The 23,483-nt window shown below is 39.1% G+C and overlaps 1 protein-coding gene across 2 annotated transcripts; it reads right to left on the minus strand.

Annotated features, from left to right (window-relative positions):
* Nucleotides 1-1,096: 1,096 nt before the first annotated feature.
* On the minus strand, nt 1,097-15,183 carry LOC146991002 (midkine-B-like). Of its 2 annotated transcripts, none has more exons than XM_085802570.1 (5): nt 15,012-15,183; nt 4,740-4,816; nt 3,756-3,923; nt 2,304-2,464; nt 1,097-1,646 (listed from the first exon to the last, which is right to left on the minus strand). In XM_085802570.1, the coding sequence occupies exons 2-5, from the start codon at nt 4,813-4,815 to the stop codon at nt 1,605-1,607; spliced, it is 447 nt and encodes a 148-aa protein (XP_085658696.1). In that variant the 5' UTR covers nt 4,816; nt 15,012-15,183; the 3' UTR covers nt 1,097-1,604. The 2 variants fall into 2 exon arrangements, with proteins under 2 accessions (XP_085658696.1, XP_085658689.1); XM_085802563.1 differs by having other exon boundaries at nt 2,276-2,464.
* Nucleotides 15,184-23,483: the final 8,300 nt, after the last annotated feature.

A 23,483-nucleotide genomic window follows, 5' to 3' on the forward strand; every position in this document is an offset into this window, starting at 1 on the left:
AACTCACTCAAGGAGTTCCACTGAGAAAAGGTTTTCCCTTTGGAACCCTTCTTCTAAGAGTGTACTTTTATAAACTTAAAATGTTCCAATTTAGTCCGAATAAGTATTAAATTAGTATTCTTGCTATACTTATACTTATACTCAAGCATACTTAATAACATGAACTTCAAGTATACTACTTTTTTGCTAAGGGCTAGCTTTAAGACCAAGATCATGTTGGGTAAGTCAGAATTCATGAGTTACAGCTTTAATCATGAATGAAAGACTTTGAAGTTATGCTAATTCCTGATGCATTAATTCATGATCATATGCACCCGTACTGTAAAGTGTTGTCTTGTTTTTACACCCAGTCATGCTGTGTCTGTTGCAGCTATAAGGTTTGATCTTGTCTGGAGTCTGGGGGTTGGTTGTTGTCCCATCAGACAGCAGCTTTTCATGGGTGCATCCGCTGATGCTTCTTATTTAAAGGGATACGCCAACATATTTTTTTCCGTGTCTTGCCTCACTCCCGAGTCCATGACAAGCAGATAGACACCATCCTTTCAACTGTGCGTGCAGTAACAAGGGAGATAGAGCCGTATCGCCCGTAATTAGCTTAGCTCAAACGCTGGAAGTGTATGGGTAGTGTTAGCCTGCCTCCACCTAAAGTCATCAGAGAAACTCTTCAGCAACTCTAAACGGACGGATCTTGGTCTCAGAGCTGACAAAACTCTCCGGTAAGGCATCTTGAGCGGTCAAATGCCGCTAACGGGACCAGATCGGTCAAAGCGGAGGGTTCAAGCAAAGACGGTTTATTTTGGTTCAAGCTAGCTACATCGAGGGTAGGTTAGCTTCCTATTTCAAAGTAATGTAATACATGTACAATGTATTTAAAGAGCAACGGATCAGCTTTCTATAATCCTGAAAAACAACACCCTCTGTGTTGTTCATTGCAATCTGAAACCTAATTTGCATACATTGGTTTGACCATGATAACCTTGACAATGCTGTAAAACCTATAGCACAAATCACACAGTGTAAAGTGAAACAGAGACTCTATGTGTAGATTCCCCAGTGCAACAAAGAAATATAGAGTCTGAAATAACACAGACACACAATGTGAGAGTGTGTTCTTTATTTCAGTAAACAAAGAAAAATGTAAATAACACTGTATCAAGAGAAAGGGTGTTCAAATTCAAATCCAAAGTGTCAGATGTGCTAATGGAAGAACTGTGTGGTCCTACAGGAAGTTGTAACTGTGGTGGTTAGAATAACTGAGGATGTTTCTGAGCTGTTTGCTGGCTCCAGCAATGCAACACTGTGTGTGTGTTTGTGTATGTGTGTGTGTGTGTGTGTGTTACCGACACGTCCAACATGATCCAGGATTAATGAAATGATTTAGAGCCACAGCACAGATGATTTAAACCAGCTCCACTGCTGCTACAGTGAAGGGCCAGATTGATTTTTTTGCTGAGGTTTGGTCCTGGTCGCCAGAAACTGAGGACATGTTTCAAGTGAAAAGAGTTTGTGTTGACTTTTGTGTTTTGTGTTGACTCAGAAACAGTTGTGTGGAGATCAAACTATAAATCTAAAGTGTTCGGGTCGTTGTCCAAAGAGACTCTTCTTTACACCTTGTTTCTGGTGCCCTTGGTCTTCTCTCTTCTCTCCTGAAAAAGACAAAGACACATTTATTACCAAACCAAGTTCAAATTGGTCTGTATGTGGACAAAAAAGTGAAGGAGATGGGTAATATCATTAGTACAGGACACCTTGAAGGGGTCATGGTGAGCCAATGAACCTGCCCTATCATGTTTAAGACAAACAACTTTAGATCCCCTTGATATTGAACACCTTGGTCCTCCACCTTTACCCCCAATTTCCAGTTAATTCCCATAAATTCCCCAAAATTCCCATAATTTCCATGGAAAATTTCCAGTTTGGAATATTTCCAAAATTCCCCAGGTTAACTTCCCTTGGAAAGTTTCTGGAAATTTACCAGAAATTTACTGGACAATTTCTGCCCCTTTGCAACCCTACAGTTTGTTTAAATTACCCCCAATTTCCAGTTAATTCCCATAATTCGAATGGAAACTTTCCAATTTGGAATATTTCCAAAATTCCCCAGGTTAACTTCCCATGGAAAGTACTTATGCCCCTTTGCAACCCTAATCCAGCCTGAATCCACTCAGGAACTAATAAGTAAATGAATTAAACTTTGTACGTGTGTTCATGGTCTCTAGAGGATAAGCCACATACGGTGGCCATATGGCCATGAACCTACAGTAGTTAGCCTAACCTTTGGTTTTTGTCTTGGTTTTCCTAACCTTTGGTTTTTGTCTTGGTTTTCCAGGACAGGGTTTGGAGACCGAGATGGTCTGTTGACACTCGGCGTTGTACAGTGCCTTCTTCAATGTCCCCGTTCTGGTCCGTGAGCCAGAGCTTGGATCGCACTCTCCCCAACTAGCAAAGCGGTACTTACAGTCAGCTAGAAGAGAAGACAGAATAAAACACATTTATATACATTCATCATCTCCATGGTTACATTATTATCTGTTCATAAACATTTCATCAAAATAGCTTGTCTAAACATTTGGAGTACCTCAGGGTTCTACATGGGGTCCTCTGATATTTAACCATCAGATGACTCTGTTTGATGCTGGGGTTTGATTTTAATTACCAAGATACATATTAATCACAGCGTATTACTCTATGGCTTTATTTTTTAAAGGCATCCACTCTTACCTCTTTGTTTTTTAAACTTTTTAAAGGGAAAACTAAAAAAGACTGGAGTAGAGTTTCACCAATCTACAATAGAAGTACAATGGTTGTACTTCGTCGTCATCTGAACCATATATCCCTGGATGGTTTCCTTTGTTCTGGTAATGGCCTGGGCCGTTGCTGGGAAATCTGGGTCCCCTTAAAGAATACTAAAGTGGTCCCCTCCCCCTAACTTTTCCATTTTTTTTTCTTAGACTACGTATGTATTATCATTTTTTTATTTAGCCTACTTTGTTTTGATGCTAATGCAGCATTACTATGAGTATCAGTCAGGGTCTTATGCAGAATAATTCGGACATACAAAGATTAGACTATTGGGGTTTCTTATGGGCCCCACTGGGCGCTGGGCCCCTCACCTTTCTCCCCTATACAACGGCCCTGGTAATGGCAGAAGGTCTTGCATTGCAGAATCCCTTCATCTTTGTGCATCATAAAGTCCAGACTCAGAGATTACTACTCTCTCCTACAAATGTTTTTCTTATATCAGTAAAAACTCATCCGTTCTACTGTCTGATAGCCATCTTCTTTGTCTTTTTTTTTTTTTTAATGTTTGGAGACTTTGATGATATATCCTGACAAGTCCAAACCACTTTACAAAAGTTTAATCCTCCGCTGATCTACACTGGTAATAATCAGTTAATTCGATGCAAGCTGCGGGCAACAACACAGACTGTGTGACAAATATCCCGGCAGAGAGGAGGATGGTGTGATGACAGATTCTCAGAGATATTCATGCAGAGCTGCTGCACTCAGTTGCATCATGCGTTACAGGTGCTTGTGATGTTGTTGTTTTCAGTGGAGTCATACAGTTAGAGTGGAGAGGTTTGTGTGATGAAGGCTCTGGAAAATACACAAAGTTCACATCCACTAACTCTATCTGCAGATCCCTTTAAAGTTTAAAGTTTCCTTACGTTCAGATGGTATCTATGACTTTGAAGTCCATCTCTCTATCTTTCTCTCTATGTGTGTGTGTGTGTGTGTGTGCGCGTGCGTGTTACCTCCAAAGTCCTTTTTCCAGTTGCATGGTACTTTACATTTCATCTTCTTGGTTTGCTGGTCACATGACCCTTCTCTAAACCCCGCTCCACAGTCCCCGTTGCTAGGCACACAGTTGCCATAGCGCCAGTCGGCACATTCTGACCCGGACTGGGAGGGTTTGTGTTTCTCTGAGGACAGAATGAAGGGATATCAACCAGTTATTTTATACATAGTGTCAGTACAGTAACCATGGCTATGATGGGATCACTACTGGTGGCCAGTTCAGCCTGGGATTCCTGTCCACAGTATGGTTTTAAAGGGATAGTTCAACATTTTGGCAAATTGGCCCATTGCCATAATCGCTATTGTCATACCTTTATTTGTCGGTGCAAGCTATTTTTTAGAACAGCAGAGCAGAGCCGTGAGCTGCTCAGAGCTACGCTATACGGAGGCTAATGGGATTTCTTGGTTTCCCTCATCAAACTCATTAAATACACAATCCAACAACTCCACAATGCTCTAGTGGACAAGTTGTGACCTGCACATTCACCACGCTATGAGATAATAACACAACGTTACCACACAGAGTTGTTTTAGAGGGAAATTCATGCAAAACCGCTGATGCACGTTGCCTTCAGGGACAGTTTTTTCATCAAGCAGACTCTGTATTTCCCTCTAAAACAACTCTGTCTGGTAACGTTGTGTTATTATCTCATAGCGTGGTGAATGTGCAGCTCACAACTTGTCCACCAGAGCGTTGTGGAGTTGTTGGATTGTGTATTTGATGAGTTTGATGAGGGAAACCAAGAAATCCCATGAGCCTCTTTATAGCGTAGCTCTGAGCAGCTCGCGGCTCTGCTCCGCCGTTCTAAAAATAGCTTACACCGACAATTAAAGGTAACGAACCTACTGCTATGACTATAGCGATTATGGCAATGGGCCAATTTGCCAAAATGTTGAACTATCCCTTTAACTGGCATCACATCACAATCAAAGATTTGTACCTTTTTTGTTTTTCCCTCCAGCCACAGATTGGATGGTGAAGAGAGAGACCAGCACCAGCAGCAGCACAGACCTCATCCTGCACAAACACAGAAGAGAGAAAATCTCCATGAACACAGGTCACAACAAATAAACCATTAAGTGTTGACCCCCAACCCGAGGTCAGAGCATGTGACATCATTATCTACCACTCTGAGCATGTGACATCATTATCTACCACTCTGTACCGTTACTGTTAACAAGCCAACAAGGGATTCACTGGAAATATTGGACATCTTTCAACCACATCAACAACAACAACAACAACAACAACAGAAAAAGAGTAATGTCAGCTGTGTCTCAGTTCAAAGGTCAAATTCATCCTTCATAGGACTCATCTGTAGATACGGACCCCCATTGGACAAAATTTTCAAGCAAACACCAGAAATACACAAATATTTGTTCTGAGACTGAATAACGTTACTTCTTTTTGTACGCCAATGGCGTGAATTCTTGGAAACATTATAGAGAAATTTGTGGAAAAAAGTGGTACAATTTCTCCAAAAACGTTGAAACATTTGTAGGAAGAGGTGGTTAAAAAAATTCTCAAAAAAAGTTAAAAAAAAAAGAAAAAAAAGTTAAAGATTTTCTACAAAAAAAGTTAAAGATTTTCTACAAAAAAAGTGGTAAAATTCTCAAAAAAAAACAAGAATAATAAAAATTCCCCACGCTGAGAACCAGTGTTGTAGATAACTCCTCCTTCAGAGGTCACATCCATCAGAAGTCACATCCTTCATAGGACTTTTTCTTCAGAGGTCATATCCTGTAGAGGACTCTCTGTTACGGCCGGAAGGGGTTCGGCCTTGTGTGTGTCTGTGTCTTTCTCTCCCCCTCCTTGTTCCCCCACAGCTCCACCCAGGTGCCAATCAGCGAGACGAGGCTCACCTGGTCCACTGAGCTAAATACCCTGCAGCTGACACTGGAAGGGGGGGGGGCAGTGCTGGGGACTGCTGGGCTTGCCTGCCTCCCATCATGGCTTTTGTTTGTGTTAGCTTATGTTTATCTTCTTCGTACCTTTATGTTGTGGATTAAATCCTCTTTTAGTTAAGTTAGCGTCTTTGTGTTTGGTTTGGGGTCATTGGTTGGGTCCATTGTTACGCTCCTCCGGGCCAACAAAGTTCTGGGGCGTAACAATTGGGGGCTCGTCCGGGATCGGAACAACCATGAGGTGAAGTAAAGGTTTGTAGCTGTAGAGATCACATCCGTCATGAGTCACATCCTTCACGAGACTCTTTCTTCAGAGGTCACATCCTTCAGAGGGCTCCTCCTTCTGAAGTGTCCTCCTCAGAGAGAGAACTCCTTCTTCTTCAGACGTCTCATCCTTCAGAGATCTCGTTCCTTCAAAGGTCTCATCCTTCAGATGTCACTACTTGATGCTTCTTCAGTGAAACTTTGGTCTCCTGGCATCTAACATGTACCAGAACCTTCAACCATCAACCTTTTTTGGCTGCAAATCAAGATCAATTAAGTTAACCTTCGAGGGTTATACATATCCCAAAATATTTTTACAAACACACAGATAAAGTTAACGGAAAATTGATTAAAAAGCATAAAAATGTTTGGAAAAAAATACGAAAAATTCTTATTCCAAACTTAAGTATTTAGCTTTTACGGTAACACTTTACTTGAATAGATATTCATAAGATTGACATAACACTGTCATAACCATGACATAACAGCTGTCATAAACATCAATGAATACTTAAGACAGCTGTCGTTAAGTGTCATTCGGTAAGTTATGTCACTTTTGATGCAAAGTTGACATTGTTTGAGATGTTTTTGTTCTGATAACTTGACATAAAGACAATTTAAACTGTCATAGCAGACCTAATTGCCAAACTTTAAAAATTATGTCAAGTTCTCATAACAAGGACATCTCAAACAATGTCAACTTTGCATCAAAAGTGACATAACTTACCGAATGACACTTAACCACAGCTGTCATAAGTATTCATTGATGTTTATGACAGCTGTTATGTCATGGTTATGACAGTTTTATGTCAATCTTACACACTAAAAACTGTTGGGTTAAAAAATAACCCAATTTTAACCCAACTGCTGGTTCAAATAAGGACGAACCCCTTTTTTGGGTTATTTTAACCCAACAGGTTGGGGTTTTTTTTTGACACACACAAAAATAACCCAATTACTTGAACAACCCAGGAATTGGGTTAAATTCATAGCCCTATAACCCTGAAAATGGGTTACACTCTGGACAAATAACCCAAAAATTAAACTCAACACCAATAACTCAGAAATTGGGTTACATAGATAACCCAACATTTTTTTGTGTGTATGAATACCTATTCAAGTAAAGTGTTACCGCTTTTACTAATTGTATTCGTCACATATAAGTTCCTGAATGTGGTTACAGTTAACAGCTGTTTCATCTATACTGTGAATAAGAACAACACAGTGATTTGTGTAATTCCTTAAATTTGATTGCGCTTGTTAACGGTGGTAAAATAGATGCATAACAGATGATATTTCATACATAAACGAGGATGATTACGGAGGTTCACTGACTGTGCGGTGTCAGTGTCCCTGTGAGCAGCTCAGACTAAAGACTGTGCATGTTTCCTCGGCTTCCCTCCTCTCAGTCGGTAACACACAGAGCCAGCGGAGCTGATGGAGCATGGTGAAGTGGATGTTTCACACACCAACCGGGCTGCAATTATGCACTGCTGCTCTAATGGCCTGTCCAGGGACTGGAGCTGCAGCTTCCCATGAGGAAACCCACTCTGAGCTTCTCCAGCATCAACTGAAGCAGCAGCGAGAGGAGTCAAAAATTATTCATGGCAATAAGCCATCTTCATCATTACTGTGATCATCCAGAGCATTGTTTGTGTTTCATTTATTTTGTACCAGAGGCTGTAGAGAAGGTTTTTAAATTATGTGATTATAGTAAAACAGATAGTTCCTATACTGTTATTCTTCTAATTTATTATCATTCACTCTTAGAAATAACTCTTTTGTGAATAACAGAAGCGTCTATGTGTTTTGTTTGCAGAAACAGAGTGAAGGTCAAAGGTCAACACTGATGACTGCAGTTGGTGTTAAAGGTGAGCCAGAGGTCTAGCAGAGGTCAAAGGTCGTCAAAAGTCAGCTCAAAAGTAATGAGCTACTGACTGAGGAAACCAGGTTCACATCCAGAGACCCGTCAGACAACAAGTCTTTGGTTCAGCCTATTTGCAGAAGATGATTTAGTTATTTAGCTAATAAACTGAACCTGAGAATCTGTGGATGTGATGCATTCATGTGTCCAACATGGAGGTGACAAGCAGGGCCGTTGCTAGGAATTCTGGGCCCCCTTAAGGAATACTAAAGTGCCCCCCCCCCCCTCCCCTAACTTTTCCAGTTTTTTTTTCTTAGACTACGTATGTATTATCATTTATTATTTAGCCTACTTTCTTTTGATGCTAATGCAGCATTACACTGCAAAAACTCAAGTATCTTACCAAGAATATTTGTCTTATTTCTAGTCAAAATGTCATTTCTAGTCAAAACAAATCTCATTATACTTAAAATAAGACACATCATGTTAAAAGTAGCTTGTTTTTAGACACTTTTTACTCCTTTCAAGCAGATTTTCACTTGGAATAAGTAGAAAAAATCTGATAGTGGAACAAGTTTTTCTTCCTTATTACAAGCACAAAAACTTGCTTTCACTGGCAGATTTTTCTACTTATTTCAAACTTGAAATAAGTGAAAATGATCTTTAAAAAAAAGTTAATTTTTAGGTTTTGAGTCTTATTTTAAGTGGAAAGAGATTAGCTTTGACTAGAAATGAGACATTTGGACAAGAAATAAGACAAATATTCTTGGAAAGATGTTGAGTTTTTACAGTGTACTGTGAGTATTAGCCAGGGTCTTATGCAGAATAATTCAGTCATACAAAGATTAGATTACTGGGGTTTGTTATGGGCCCCACTGGGTGCTGGGCCCCCATCACCTTTCTCCCCTATACAACGGCCCTGGTGACAGGTTCTCCATAAAGTTTTGTATATTAGTTTATTATTTAATTGTGTTACTGAGGCTTTAAATTCTGAATAATAACAATTCAGGTTGGTAATAAAAGTATAAAACACCACAGATGGTTTTTATATGAATATATTAATGTGATTTTAAAGATGTGATATTTGTGTTGTATGAATTCTTCTGGATCTACCCCGGTCATCAGACAGAGCAACTCTAAACTCCCTGGAGAGACTTTCTTTTCTCTGCTCTAAATATCTTAGTAGGAGCCTCCAGGTCCATCTGTCATAAGACACAACAAGGAAAAACAACATCAGTCCTGAAACCACTCTGACTTCCTCATCAGCAGACAAAAAAGAGATTCCTCCGGGTCAGCGGTTATTTCCAGTGGAATAAGTGTGTCAGGGAAAAAGGAACAAATGCTTCTCCACTGACTGTAGAGAGTAAAACTGGAGGTACCCAATGGGCAGTTGTCATCGCCTTTGGATTTACTGTAACTCAGGAGGATAAATCCATGTACATCAAAATAATGCTGATTCTGCAGGGTTATATATAAATATTCACAGGCAAACTCAGGCCAGAGATGTCAGAATGCCAAAAATCACAGAATTTGGACGGACATACGGTAAAATCATTAGAAAAGACAGAAGATTACTTCAGGAAACTTCAGCTACAGAGTTAAAGATGTGTTTAAGTGCCAAGGGAAGTCACACGAAATCCTGACTCTAGCCTGTAGAAGACATTTGTGTACACATTTCTGTTTGTATCTTAATATACAGACATGGATGGTTATTAAAACCTAAAAAAGATCAAAGACTTTTGCACAGTACTGAACTGGTAAGTTGTGTCTCCAGGAATTAGACACATCCGGAGTTGATGATGGTGATGGACCTGAGGGCTGTGGTTCTCACTTCTCTCTCCCACTGACTATCACCTGTTGCCAAGCTAAAAGTTATATAACAATAAATGATGTTACACATTCACTCCAAGACTGTAGCCTACCACTTCTGGATTCAGGTACAGTTTGGCCCTCAGGGCTTGCCGTAGTAGCCGTAGCTGGACTCACTAACTGGACTCAACTCAGCTGCACTATGATCTGTACACTGCAAAAACTCACAATCTTACCAAGAATATTTGTCTTATTTCTAGTCAAAACAAATCTCATTATACCTAAAATAACTATATTTATACATATACATACATAGTTATACATAAAAATAAAAAAAGTAGCTTGTTTTTAGACACTTTTTAACTTATTTCAAGTCTATTTTCACTTGAAATAAGTAGAAAAATCTGATAGTGGAGCAAGTTTTTCTTCCTTATTACAAGCACAAAAAAACTTCCTTTCACTGGCAGATTTTTCTACTTATTTCAAGTGAGAATTTGTTTGAAAGAAGTGAAAATTATCTAAAAAATAAGTTAATTTTTAGGTGATGAGTCTTATTTTAAGTGGAAAGAGTTTAGTTTTGACTAGAAATGAGACATTTTGACAAGAAATAAGACAAACATTCTTGGAAAGATGTTGAGTTTTTGCAGTGTAGAACACCCCAGAGGTCACCTGGGGGCTTGGCCACATTCTTTCATGCAGTGAACTGATCCTGTTTCCTGTGGCGTCTGTCTAACCGCTGCAGTTTAATTGATAAATCACCTGAAGTTTAACGAAGCGTAGAATTCACTGCTCAGCATGTCTCTCTCTGCACTCTGTGACCTGACAGGTGAGCAACACCTGAAACCTCAAGATAAAATACTTAGTCTGCTGACGGTACTATTAATGAGTAGAAACCTGCATGGAAGATATTTCAAAGATGCAGGATTCTGTCTTCTTCCAAACATAAAGGTACAACACAACTTTTTTGCTCATTTCTGACAGACACTGTTGTTATTTTCCCATCCAGTACACATCTTGTCTGAAAGGGAGGTATACTTGCAGCCTTGTCCACTTAATAATAAGAAGAAAGCGCCTTTCACGCCACTCAAGGACACTTTAAAATCATCAAGCACCAAAACACATAAGAGTACACATGTGCCCTTGTCCACTCAAGAGTATACTTGGGCCCTTGTCCACTCAAGAGTATACTTGCATCCTTATCCGCTTAAGAGTATACTTCTGCCCTTATCCACACTAGAGTGAACTTGTGCCCTTATCCACTCAAGAGTATACTTGCGTCCTTGTCCACTTGTCTTTGTCCACTCAAGAGTATACTTGCGTCCTTGTCCACTACTTGTGTCTTTGTCCACTCAAGAGTATACTTGTGCCCTTATCCACTCAAGAGTATACTTGCGTCCTTATCCACTCAAGAGTATACTTGCGTCCTTGTCCACTACTTGTGTCTTTGTCCACTCAAGAGTATACTTGTGCCCTTATCCACTCAAGAGTATACTTGCGTCCTTGTCCACTTACAAGTCTTTGTCCACTCAAGAGTATACTTCTGCCCTTATCCACACTATAGTGAACTTGTGCCCTTATCCACTCAAGAGTATACTTGTGTCTTTGTCCACACTAGAGTATACTTCTGCCCTTATCCACACTAGAGTATACTTGTGCCCTTGTCCACTCAAGAGTATACTTCTGCCCTTGTCCACTCAAGAGTATACTTCTGCCCTTGTCCACTCAAGAGTATACTTCTGCCTTTATCCACACTAGAGTATACTTGTGCCCTTGTCCACTCAAGAGTATACTTCTGCCCTTATCCACACTATAGTGAACTTATGCCCTTGTCCACTCGAAAATACAGTAGACAAACATACTCCAGAGGGCATAAGGGAACAACTTCACAAGTCAGCGGAGCAGTATTGTGTAGTTATTTTAGGGATGCATTATCTAGGAAGTATGTGAGTGCATACACTCTGAAGACAGAGTGACCTAGAAATGAGCTGCAGATGTTCAGTGGAACAACACAGTGTGTATATATTGTGGTATATTGCGTGACACTGACTCGTGCTATTACTTATTGTGCCATTATGGTCTGAATTCTGCACAGCGACTTTGTTTGGAGGCATTCGATGCTTATTTGACTTCAGTTAAATTGCACAAAAAGGTTTTACAGTGTATGATATAGAGCTGTGTTCAAAACCTGTGTTCAAAAGGTGTTTCAAAGTAAAAATAAAGATGACAAACATGTCTTTTGGGGGAAAAAAAGACTTATTTACTTACTGAAAAATCCCTGGTTTACCGTTTTATGTAACTCTGGTTACAACCTTTAACTTCTGCAGAGCTGGCATTTAACAGTTCTTGTCTGACAGGGCGAAGAGGCCAAACATTCACACACACACACACACACGCGCCTCATAATAATAAAATGTGAAATTCTGTGGCGTGTTCATGTTTTAATCGGAGAAGCTGAGCTTTAATCTTGTGCTTTGAAAAAGACAAATTTTTCTCCCCCAGACACTAAGTTTGAGTCTGGATCCTGTCCAACTTATTACAAGTCAGAGAGGCTGAGGGCTGGAGACATGGTGTGTGTGTGTGTGTGTGTGTGTGTGTGTGTGTGTGTGTGTGTGTGTGTGTGTGTGTGTGTGTTGCTGTTGACTCTGTAATTAGGGATTTTGAAAAGCAGCCGAGCGGAGACGACTTTTTATTGGTCCTTGTGTGACCTACTAACTACACCGCAGAGCTGGACCGGACTGCAGGGGGGGTGCAGATAGTTAGGGAGAAACTACACACACACACACACACACACACACACACACACACACACACACACACACACACACACACACACACACAGACACACACCTCATGTCATCGGTACGTAACACCCTATTTACACACAGGACACAGGACATGTTTCATTTCTGCAGACTGCACACTGCAGTGAACCGTGCACAGCGGTTGTTGTGCAGAGACTACACAGCAGACTACACAACAGACTACACTACACAACAGACTACACAACAGGCTACACAACAGACTACACAACACAACAGTGACTGCAGCAGTGCGGTCAGAGTCTGAACCGGATCGAATGGACCCGGTTCAGGAGAGATAATCCACCATGAGCCGTGAGATTATCACAACTGCATTCGCTACATTTGTTCTACTTAAAAGGAACAAGACATAAACACTGTAGATACACTCTGTGTGTGTGTGTGTGTGTGTGTGTGTGTGTATATATATCTACAGTATTTGTATATAGTTTATATATAGTTTCTCTTGAAGTTATATATAAAATCATATATACTGTAGTAATATATCATTCATTTTTTTCTTTCTCTATACACACACCTATATACATATAAAAACCTAATAAATTATATATGATGATATATGTATAACACATAACTTCAAGAGAAACAGTATATATAAACTATAACTATATACATTTCTCTTGCAGTTATAGCTATTATTATTGTATATAGTTAAATATATATAGATAAATATATCATTCCTTTTACACACCTATACATATTTAAAAAACCTAATAAATTATATATGATGTATATGTAACACATACGTAACTTCAAGAGAAACAGTATATATATATAAACTATAGCTATATAGCTAACTATATAAATTTCTCTTGAAGTTATAGATATTATTATTGTATAGTTAAATATATATATAGATAAATATTCCATTCCTTTTTTTCTCTCCCTTTCTATATATATATATACACACACCTACATGTAAAAAAAAAAAAAACCTAATATGATATATATATATAAAATAACTTTGAGAGAAACTGTATATATAAACTATAGCTATATAGCTAACTAACTATATAAAATTCTCTTGAAGTTATATTATTATTATTATTGTATATAGTTAAATATATATAGATAAATATATCATTTGTTTTCTCTCTCTCTCTCTGTAGGTGTCTATATATATATATATATATATATATATATATATATATATATATATATACACACATACATACATACATATACACACACACACACCTATATACATGTACCAATGTACCATAGATGGCACTTGGCAGTTGACTCAGGTCATTCCCCTAATCTACCGTAAATCAACACTTCCTTCCGTTTTTCACATTTTTTTTTTGTTTAAATAAGAATGATAACAACGATGGAGGCAGCGATGTGGAAACAAAACAACCAAGGCAAAGTATCCCCCTGGTTTACTGTGGTGATAATTATGTATTTTACAATATGCAGTTCATTTTCAATTGTACTTATGACAAGAGATTAGCATCAGATTAGCATCAGTCATCATGTGTATAATTAAAAACGAAGGCAGCGTGTTACTTAGAAGATCTGAGTTAAATACAGAGGTGGTTGGAGATGAATGAGCCTCATCTGTCTTCCTCTTCTCTGCTCAGCAGTTTGTTCTTCAAACTAATAGTATGTAATTCTCTCCATCCTGCACACAGCTGCTGCTACACACACACACACACACAAACACACATACCAACACAGCTACTCGCGCAGGAAGCCAACACACATCTTTCTCACATTTTTAATCAAATCCTAAACTATGCTATGGTATCTTCTGTACACACACACACAAACACACACATAAAGTGGCATATAGTGGAGATGTGGAGAATCTGGCACAGGAAATGGGACAATTACATAAAGACTAATGAAACCCAGCGGGCAGATGAAGAACACCAAACACAACTAGTTAGAGACACAGCCACAGTGGAGTTTTTTTTTATACATGTGTTCATTTTAACACCTAATTCTGAACACACAGTAATTACAACACTAATTTTCTCAGTGGAGACTCTATCAAAACCACAAATTGTGCAATAAAAACCAATTCAGGAGCTGGTAGCAAACTTTTTTTAATATATATATACACTGCAAAAACTCATCTTATTAAGAATATTTGTCTTATTTCTAGTCAAAACAAATCTCATTATACATTATTACATATTACATTATACTAATAAGACACATCATATTAAAAGTTGCTTGTTTTTAGACACTTTTTACTTCTTTCAAGCAGATTTTCACTTCTATCAAAACTGATAGTGGAACAAGTTTTTCTTCCTTATTACAAGCACAAAAAACTTGCTTTCACTGGCAGATTTTTCTACTTATTTCAAGTGAAAATTAGTTTGAAACAAGTGAAAATGATCTAAAAACAAGTCTAAATTTTTAGGTGATGAGTCTTATTTTAAATGGAAAGAGATTAGTTTTGACTAGAAATGAGACATTTGGACAAGAAATAAGACAAATATTCTTGGAAAGATGTTGAGTTTTTACAGTGTATATATATGAAAGTTTGTATTAACAATTTGTTCATTTGAAACAGTTTAAACTGAGATGTAAAGAGGACTTACTTGTTTACAGGCAGTCGACTCAGTGGAGACTCAGAGGGAAACTTTCCGGCACCACCTCCTGCCCCTGCTTTGTCTCTCAAACCAGTTCAGTCTGGTTGCATTAGCCCCACTCACCCCACACCCCTAAACACTATCTACACACACACACACAAACACACACACACACACACACACACACACACACTAGAGAGAGACAGAGAAGCTACAGGCCTTTAGTTCCCTGCTGAATCTTTTCCCCCACATCCCACTTTAAACTTTCTCTTCTGCTCCCCACCCCCACCAAACCAAACCAAACCCCTGTTGTCATTTCTTTTGATCATTGTGCATCTCGTCTTATCAAACTAGACTGAATCGATTTATGCATCTGCTTTCATCTTACACCCATAATTTGGAGTTGATCTCCATCAAGGGAAAGCAGATAGAAAATAACAAATCAAAGCTATAATATACCAAAGAGGCTCCAGTGGTTATTTAGTTTCTTCAACCACTGGACGGTACTGTAAGCAGGGCCGTATAGGGGAAAAAGGTGATGATAATTCTAGGGGCCCAGCGCCCAGTGGGGCCCATAAAAAGCCCCAGTAGTCTAATCTTTGTATGACTGATTTATTCTGCATTAGACCCTGACTAATACTCATAGTACACTGTAAAAACTCAACATCTTTCCAAGAATATTTGTCTTATTTAAAAATTTACTTGTTTTTAGATCATTTTCACTTGTTGCAAACAAATTTTCACTTGAAATAAGTAGAAAAATCTGCCAGTGAAAGCATGTTTTTGTGCTTGTAATAAGGAAGAAAAACTTGTTCCACTATCAGATTTTTTCTGCTTATTCCAAGTGGAAATCTGCTTGAAAGGAGTAAAAAGTGTCTAAAAACAAGCTACTTTTAATATGATGAGTCTTATTTTAAGTAGAATGAGATTTGTTTTGACTAGAAATTACATTTTGACTAGAAATAAGACAAATATTCTTGGTAAGATACTTGAGTTTTTGCAGTGTAATGCTGCATTAGCATCAAAACAAAGTAGGCTAAATAATAAATGATAATACATACGTAGTCTAAGAAAAAAAAAACTGGAAAAGTTAGGGGGAGGGGCCCACTTTAGTATTCTTTAAGGGGGCCCAGAATTCCTAGCAACGGCCCTGCCTGTAATATAAATCCCTGCAACCAGAGTAAATAACATAAGTCATGAATCTGTTCTCAGGACCTGTGTATAACAGTGTTGTTCCAGGAGAAAATGTGGTCTGATTAAGTTTTGTTAATGAGCGTAAGAGCGGTTGGCAGAGTCAAACTTGTGATCAAAGGCCCAGAAACAGCCTCCTTCATTATTCACCAGCACTCAGCTCGTCCTCGTCAATGAGCGAGTGAATAGAGATTTCGCAAAGTGAGCAGAGCAGTGAATATGATATTGTTTCTTCTGTTAATGAACCCTGTTTATTCACACAGTGTGTGCTGCTGTGTCTTTGTATTGTTTTAAAATAGAAGCGTGTGAATGTTTAGCAATGTAATGTAAGCATGTAAGTCCTCCTAGACCACCAATCTACTGCAAAGTCCTCCTAGACCACCAACCTACTGCAAAGTCCTCCTAGACCACCAACCTACAGCAAAGTCCTCCTAGACCACCAACCTACTGCAAAGTCCTCCTAGACCACCAACCTACAGCAAAGTCCTCCTAGACCACCAACCTACTGCAAAGTCCTCCTAGATCACCAATCTACTGCAAAGTCCTCCTAGACCACCAACCTACAGCAAAGTCCCCCTAGACCACCAACCTACAGCAAAGTCCTCCTAGACCACCAACCTACAGCAAAGTCCTCCTAGACCACCAACCTGCACAAAGTCCTCCTAGACCACCAACCTACTGCAAAGTCCGTCTGGACCACCAACCGACTGCAAAGTCCTCCTAGACCACCAACCTACAGCAAAGTCCTCCTAGACCACCAACCTACTGCAAAGTCCTCCTAGACCACCAACCTACTGCAAAGTCCTCCTAGACCACCAACCTACAGCAAAGTCCTCCTAGACCACCAACCTACAGCAAAGTCCTCCTAGACCACCAACCTACAGCAAAGTCCTCCTAGACCACCAACCTGCACAAAGTCCTCCTAGACCACCAACCTACTGCAAAGTCCTCCTAGACCACCAACCTACTGCAAAGTCCTCCTAGACCACCAACCTACTGCAAAGTCTGTCTGGACCACCAACCTACAGCAAAGTCCATCTGGACCACCATCCTACAGCAAAGTCCTCCAAGACCACCAACCTACTGCATAGTCCGTCTAGACCACCAACCGACAGCAAAGTCCATCTGGACCACCATCCTACAGCAAAGTCCATCTGGACCACCAACCTACAGCAAAGTCCATCTGGACCACCAACCTACTGCAAAGTCCGTCTGGACCACCAACCTACTGCATAGTCTGTCCAAACCACCAACCTTCAATAAACTCATCCTGGACCACCATCCTATACGGCAAAGTCCATCTAGACTACCAACCTACAGCAAAGTCCTCCAGGACCACCATTCTACATTAATCTCCACCAGGACCACCATCCTACAGTAAACTCCTTCTAAACCAAAATCCTACAACAAATTCTTCCTGGACCACCAATCAATAGCAAACTCCACCTGGACCACCATATAACAGCAAAATCCTCCCGGGCCACCATCCTTCAACAAACTCCAGCACAAACTCCTAGACCACCATCCCACAGCAAGCGCCTCCTGGACCACCAAAGTCACAAGGACTTCTGATTCGGTGGTGGATTTCCTTGTCAAAATAACAATCTGGTCTGTGTGGGCTGCTGTTGTGTTTCCTGCTTGCTGATGTTTGACAAGTCTTTTCAGGATTACTGCAGGATTTGGGTTTCCCCTTCTGAGGTCTACACAGACACTTTATTTGTTTCAGTGTTAAACTAAACTGAAATAATACTGTGTGTACTGAAGCCAGACAAAATGAATGATTGTAGATCTGTTAGACAACAAAGATGTGACCCGTCTTGGATTACCATTAAATATAGCAGGATCAGTCTGTTCTTCTTCTCAGTTCTCTGGTGAATTTATAAGCTCTGCTCTGGGGATAATTATGGGAGAGGAAATGTCAGAGTTATGTACTTGACCCATTCAAACAGCCATTGATTGTCATGATCGATCAAAACCACTGTGCAGCTGTAGTTAAAGTGGCATTTCACAATGTCCCATTTCAAAAACCTTCACTCCGAATGACATCAGCACTGTACAATGCTTTCTGTATATTTTCTGAAAGTAATCCCTAACACAAAGAGAGATGCATTAATGAAAAAATAGACTTCTACTGACAAAGAAAGATCTCTTAACAAAGACATTGATCTCTACTAAAAAAGGAGACTTCTACCATGAAAAGCCTCTACTAAGAAAGAGAAACGATAGAAACATGTACCATGAGAGACATCCTCTAACAAAGACAGAGATCTACTAACAAATGGAGAAAGAGGCGCCTTTACTAAAGAGACCTTAATGAACAATAGAGGTCTCTACTCAAAAGACTGGCTGCCATAAAAGGAGAAACCTCCATAAAACAGAGAAGGACTTCCACTAAAGACATAAAAAAAAGACTTTTTCTTACAAAGAGAAACTAAAAACAGAGAGGAACATCTATTAAAGCTACCTTAACTAACAAATATAGACCTCTACTCAAAAGGTCAAACATTTATAACAAGGACAAACCTGCAAGTGCACTGCACTGCATTGCACTTTACATTATAACTGCACACTACCCCCAACATGTTGCTGCCTAACAATGTGTTTTATTTATTTATTTATTTATTTATTATATATTCCTCATCGTCTTCTTTTATCTTTTTATTTCACTGGTCCTGAGAAACACTTTTCATTCGCTGTGTCTTTAACATCTGAGAATCTGAAAAACAACTTGAGACGTCCACTATAGAAAGGAGACTATTTCTTAAGAAGACAGACCTCTATGACAAAGAGACAAACAGGGACGCCTATAAAAGAGACCTCTACTAACAAAAAGAGGCCTCTACTCAAAAAGACAGACCTCCATAAAAGGAGAAACCTACAAAAACAAAGAGGGATCTCCACTTGAGAGACCTCCACTAACAAAAGAGACCCTCTGCTAAAACTTTAAAGGGATAGTTCTAAAAATAGCTTGCACCGACAAATAAAGTTAACAAACCTACTGCTATGACTATAGGGATTACGGCAATGGGCCAATTTGCCAAAATGTTGAACTATCCCTTTAAAGAAACAGAGAAACCTCTACTCACAAGAAGATAGCCTTAATAGAGAGACCTTTACCAAGAAAGACATCTCAACACCTCTACTGATGGACCTCCACTACCAAAGAGAGACCTCTACAAACAAGAAGTTACCTATACTACAAAGACCTTAATTCACAATGAGAGGCCTCTAAAAACAAAGGAAGACCTCTACTAAGAAAGACCTCAGCTAGAGAAACCTCTACCAGCAAAGAAAGACCTCTATTTACAAAAGAGAGACCACTACTAACAAAGAGGATAAACTCCAGTGGGACCATTACAAACTAAGTGAGACCTCTCCACAGTGATCTAACAGTGTGGTGTATTAATCAATGAGCAGAAGGAAAATAAAAACCAATGCTGGCCATTTGCTCCCAGAAAACAATCCAGCTACTCATGAAGTACTGACAAGTCCACAAAGGGATCAATACATTTGATCTGGAGGGAGCGGCTGAAATATCATCCTGATTGGGTGTGTAGTGCGAACAGCGGAAGGCATATCATCCTGGATCAACTCAATAGGAAATCTATTGCTATTCACAGCAAGTGGTATTTAGACCAAGTTCTTCTAAAGGTGAGTCATCTATAGAGTAGGACAGAATTCAAAAATACAGAAGGAATTATTATAGTCTGGAGAATAGTGGAACTGTATTACATAATCAAAGCATTGTTTTATCTGTGGTATAGACAGGGAATCTGCTAATGCTCAATGGAAAAACTGTTCAATTTCTTTTATTCAAAACAACATTGGAGCTTCTAAGGCTTCACAACTTTAGGGAATAGGGGACTAATGTTAAAAGAATTATATCTGCTTTCTCAGTGAACAGACCAGTATTTGGGACTGTAATGTTTGTGGGGGAATATTAATAATTCATAGAATGACTCAAGTTCATTTAGTGGAAATACTTTGCAATCATCCCCATTGACTCAGACCAGAGAGGATGGGACTAACTGTTATTGATCAGAATGCCATCGGTCACGATGTACCAGCTGGTGTTAACAGAAGAAAAACCAAATTACCTTGTTTCAGTTGGGGGTGTTCCTCAAGGTGTTGCAGGAACAAGGGATCCAGGATACCTTCCGAGGTCCTTCCGATCCACAGGGGTGGTTCCATCCAGCCTGGACACCAAACAACAAGCAAAAGCATTGAAAGTATAGTCCTCATCGTGATGCGAATTGTGTGAATAGTTCATGGTAGTACTGAGTTACCTACTTGTATGAACTTCTGATAACATCTAGGCATGTTCCTGAGGAGTCCATGGATGGTGTGTCCTTGGGGATCTTCTCCCAAACCTGGATTAGGGCATCATGGAGTTCTTGAACAGTCTTGGAGGTGTAGGCTGCACCAATACATGACATCCTAAAAGTGCTCAATTGGATTTAGGCCAGGAAAACATCAGGCATGATAAGTCCACCAGAAGCAAAAGCATTCCCTTCTTGGGGGTACACTGCAAATACTCAAAATCTTTCCAAGAATATTTGTCTTATTTCTTGTCAAAATGTCTCATTTCTAGTCAAAACTAATCTCTTTTCACTTAAAATAAGACTCATCACCTAAAAATTAACTTGTTTTTAGATCCTTTTCCCCTTTTTTCAAACACATTTTCACTTGAAATAAGGAGAAAAATCAGCAAAAAGCAAGTTTTTTGTGCTTGTAATAAGAAAGAAAAACTTCAGATGATTTCAAGTGAAAATATGCTTGAAAGAAGTAAAAAGTGTCTAAAAACAAGCTATTTTTTAAATGTGATGAGTCTTATTTTAAGTAGAATGAGATTAGCTTTGACTAGAAATGAGACATTTTGACTAGAAATAAGACAAATATTCTTGGTAAGATTTTGAGTTTTTGCAGTGTAGTCTTGCTTAGCATATCTAGCAGTCAGATAGGCAGAGGTTTCCAAACTCGAGAGGCAAAAGGCAGGTCAAAGGGGCAAACAAGGTCATACACAAAACAGGCTATGGCTTGGACAATGACATAAGCTGGGACGAGGACTGTGAGGTGTCGAACTGGCAACTAGACTGTGAGACACACAAGGTAAAGTACAAGAGGTAATGAGGGAAGATGGGAAACAGGTGGGGAGAACAATCAGGGAGCAGGTGTGACGGGACGGGGGAAGGGGGGGGGGGGGGGGGCGTGCAGGAAGTAACCCTAGAACGGAGACAGAGGGTTAGTGATTTCAAAATAAAACAGGAAAGACAAGACATAAACATGAAATGTGCAAAAGCAAAACAGAAACTTGACAGACATGACACACGTACATTTCATACACAAAAAGAGCAAAAGGCTTTTTTCATTTATGAGCTGCAGTATTAAAAAAAATAACTGTATGATCAGAACACACACTCACACACTTAATGGATTAATTTTGGATGCCCCATGAGGAAAATGCCCCAGGGAGAATCTATGCCCGGAGAACAGGCAGATGGGGGAACAAGTGGAGAGAAAGCTTGTTGCTAATTGGAACATGTCGCTACCACAACTAATATTCTAATCGATGCACATCAAACCTCTTTGCAACACAATACCTCAGCTATAGTCTGACTCGGAAAACATCTGTATTCATCTGGCGCTCTCATCTGCAGACCTCAGACAGCGATTGAGTCCTGGCTCCGGGAGTAGACAGACCATCAGGCTGATGATCGTTTCATTTTCACTTGAACTGCTGACACACCACATTTCACTCAGAGACAGAAATCAGAGGCTGGAGGCAGGAAAAACTGTTTTTTTTCCCCGCTGCAGATGCTGACTGTTGAGTCTTTACCAGTGGAATTAGTAAACATGGAAACCACCGTTAGCTTAGTTCGTTTTAGCAAAGTTTTAATGACCATATTGTCCATATTCCATCCTTCAATTAGGACAAACAGAAATACAGGAAATATGTACAAAAACTAATATTTTCAGAATAAAATGACTTCCTCAGATTTGAAAGTGTCCTCCCTTGGCACATATCACATCTTTGACTCTGTCTGGAAGTTTTCTGAAGTAATCTTCCGACCTTTCTAATAAAATGATGGTTTTATATCTGTCAGGTTCTGTTATCTTTGACATTTTGAACGGAATGATGAGTCTGAAAGTTGGTTTAATGCATACTAAAGGTCCAGTGTTTAAAATGGGGGGTAAAACCGTGATATCTAGCGTTCAGATTCTAGAATGCAGTGCTCACTCACTCGTTCGCACTTACCCCTCCCATCAGCAAAGAGACGGTGGCCTGCGAGGACAAAAAAACTTCTTTCCTTCCACCTTCTTCTTAATTGGTTTATTTATGAATGCGAAACGCGCTCTCAATCTGGCTGGATTTTCCATTCGGGCTGCCGTACAAACATGGCGGAGCAAGATGGCCTACACTTATAAATATATTTATATTTATTTTATTTGCTTGCTTTTATTTGCTACTGCTTCTTTATATTTTGCTATTTTATTATGTATATTTTGTTCTTTATATTCTTATACTATATGTTGTTATCGTCACTGTGTGTCTGTGTAATGCTGCTGCTGCACTGTCATTTCCCAGCTTGGGATCAATAAAGTCTATCTATCTATCTATCTATCTATCTATCTATCTATCTATCATACAACATGTGTTAACAATTACATTAATTAGGGTTCCATTCCGTTTAGGTTGAGATACTTGTTCCTGCTAGTACAAATACTATTTACTTTATATATGTAGACTGTGAAATATTATAAATGGTAATTATAGTATTGATAATCTGAAGACCTTTTGCATAATGAGACCAGTAAAGGATTCATTCACTGTGATAAAGCGTGTTTACCCAAACTATTTTTCAAAATTTTCTAAAAAATATCTTTTATTGACTCGACAAATTCACGTAAACTAATATTGTACAATTGTAACTTCCTGTATTTTGACATGAGGGATGATGAATTACAAAAAAACACCAAAAATGAGGCTAAGGAATGAACATTAATCATATTTACAGTATATTTTTGAATTAAATAAATATATTATTAATCAAACCTCCATGAACAATGTACTGCACAGCTCAGTAAACACATATGTCTGATTTAAAATGAGATTTAAAGTGTATCAGTCTCCATTCGAGGCTTCAGGGTGAGTATTGTGATATTTGTTATATTTAAATGTGACCCTCTGAACCCTCTGTTCTGCTTCATATCAACATCAGCTTGTTTACAGAACTTAGTTTTATTCATAACACACATTACCTCGAGGCAATTTACAGGTCAACACCTTCA

This window comes from Trachurus japonicus, chromosome 2, assembly GCF_045865225.1.
Source record: "Trachurus japonicus isolate A0001 chromosome 2, Traja_1.0".
In the NCBI taxonomy this organism is placed as follows: Eukaryota; Metazoa; Chordata; class Actinopteri; order Carangiformes; family Carangidae; genus Trachurus; species Trachurus japonicus.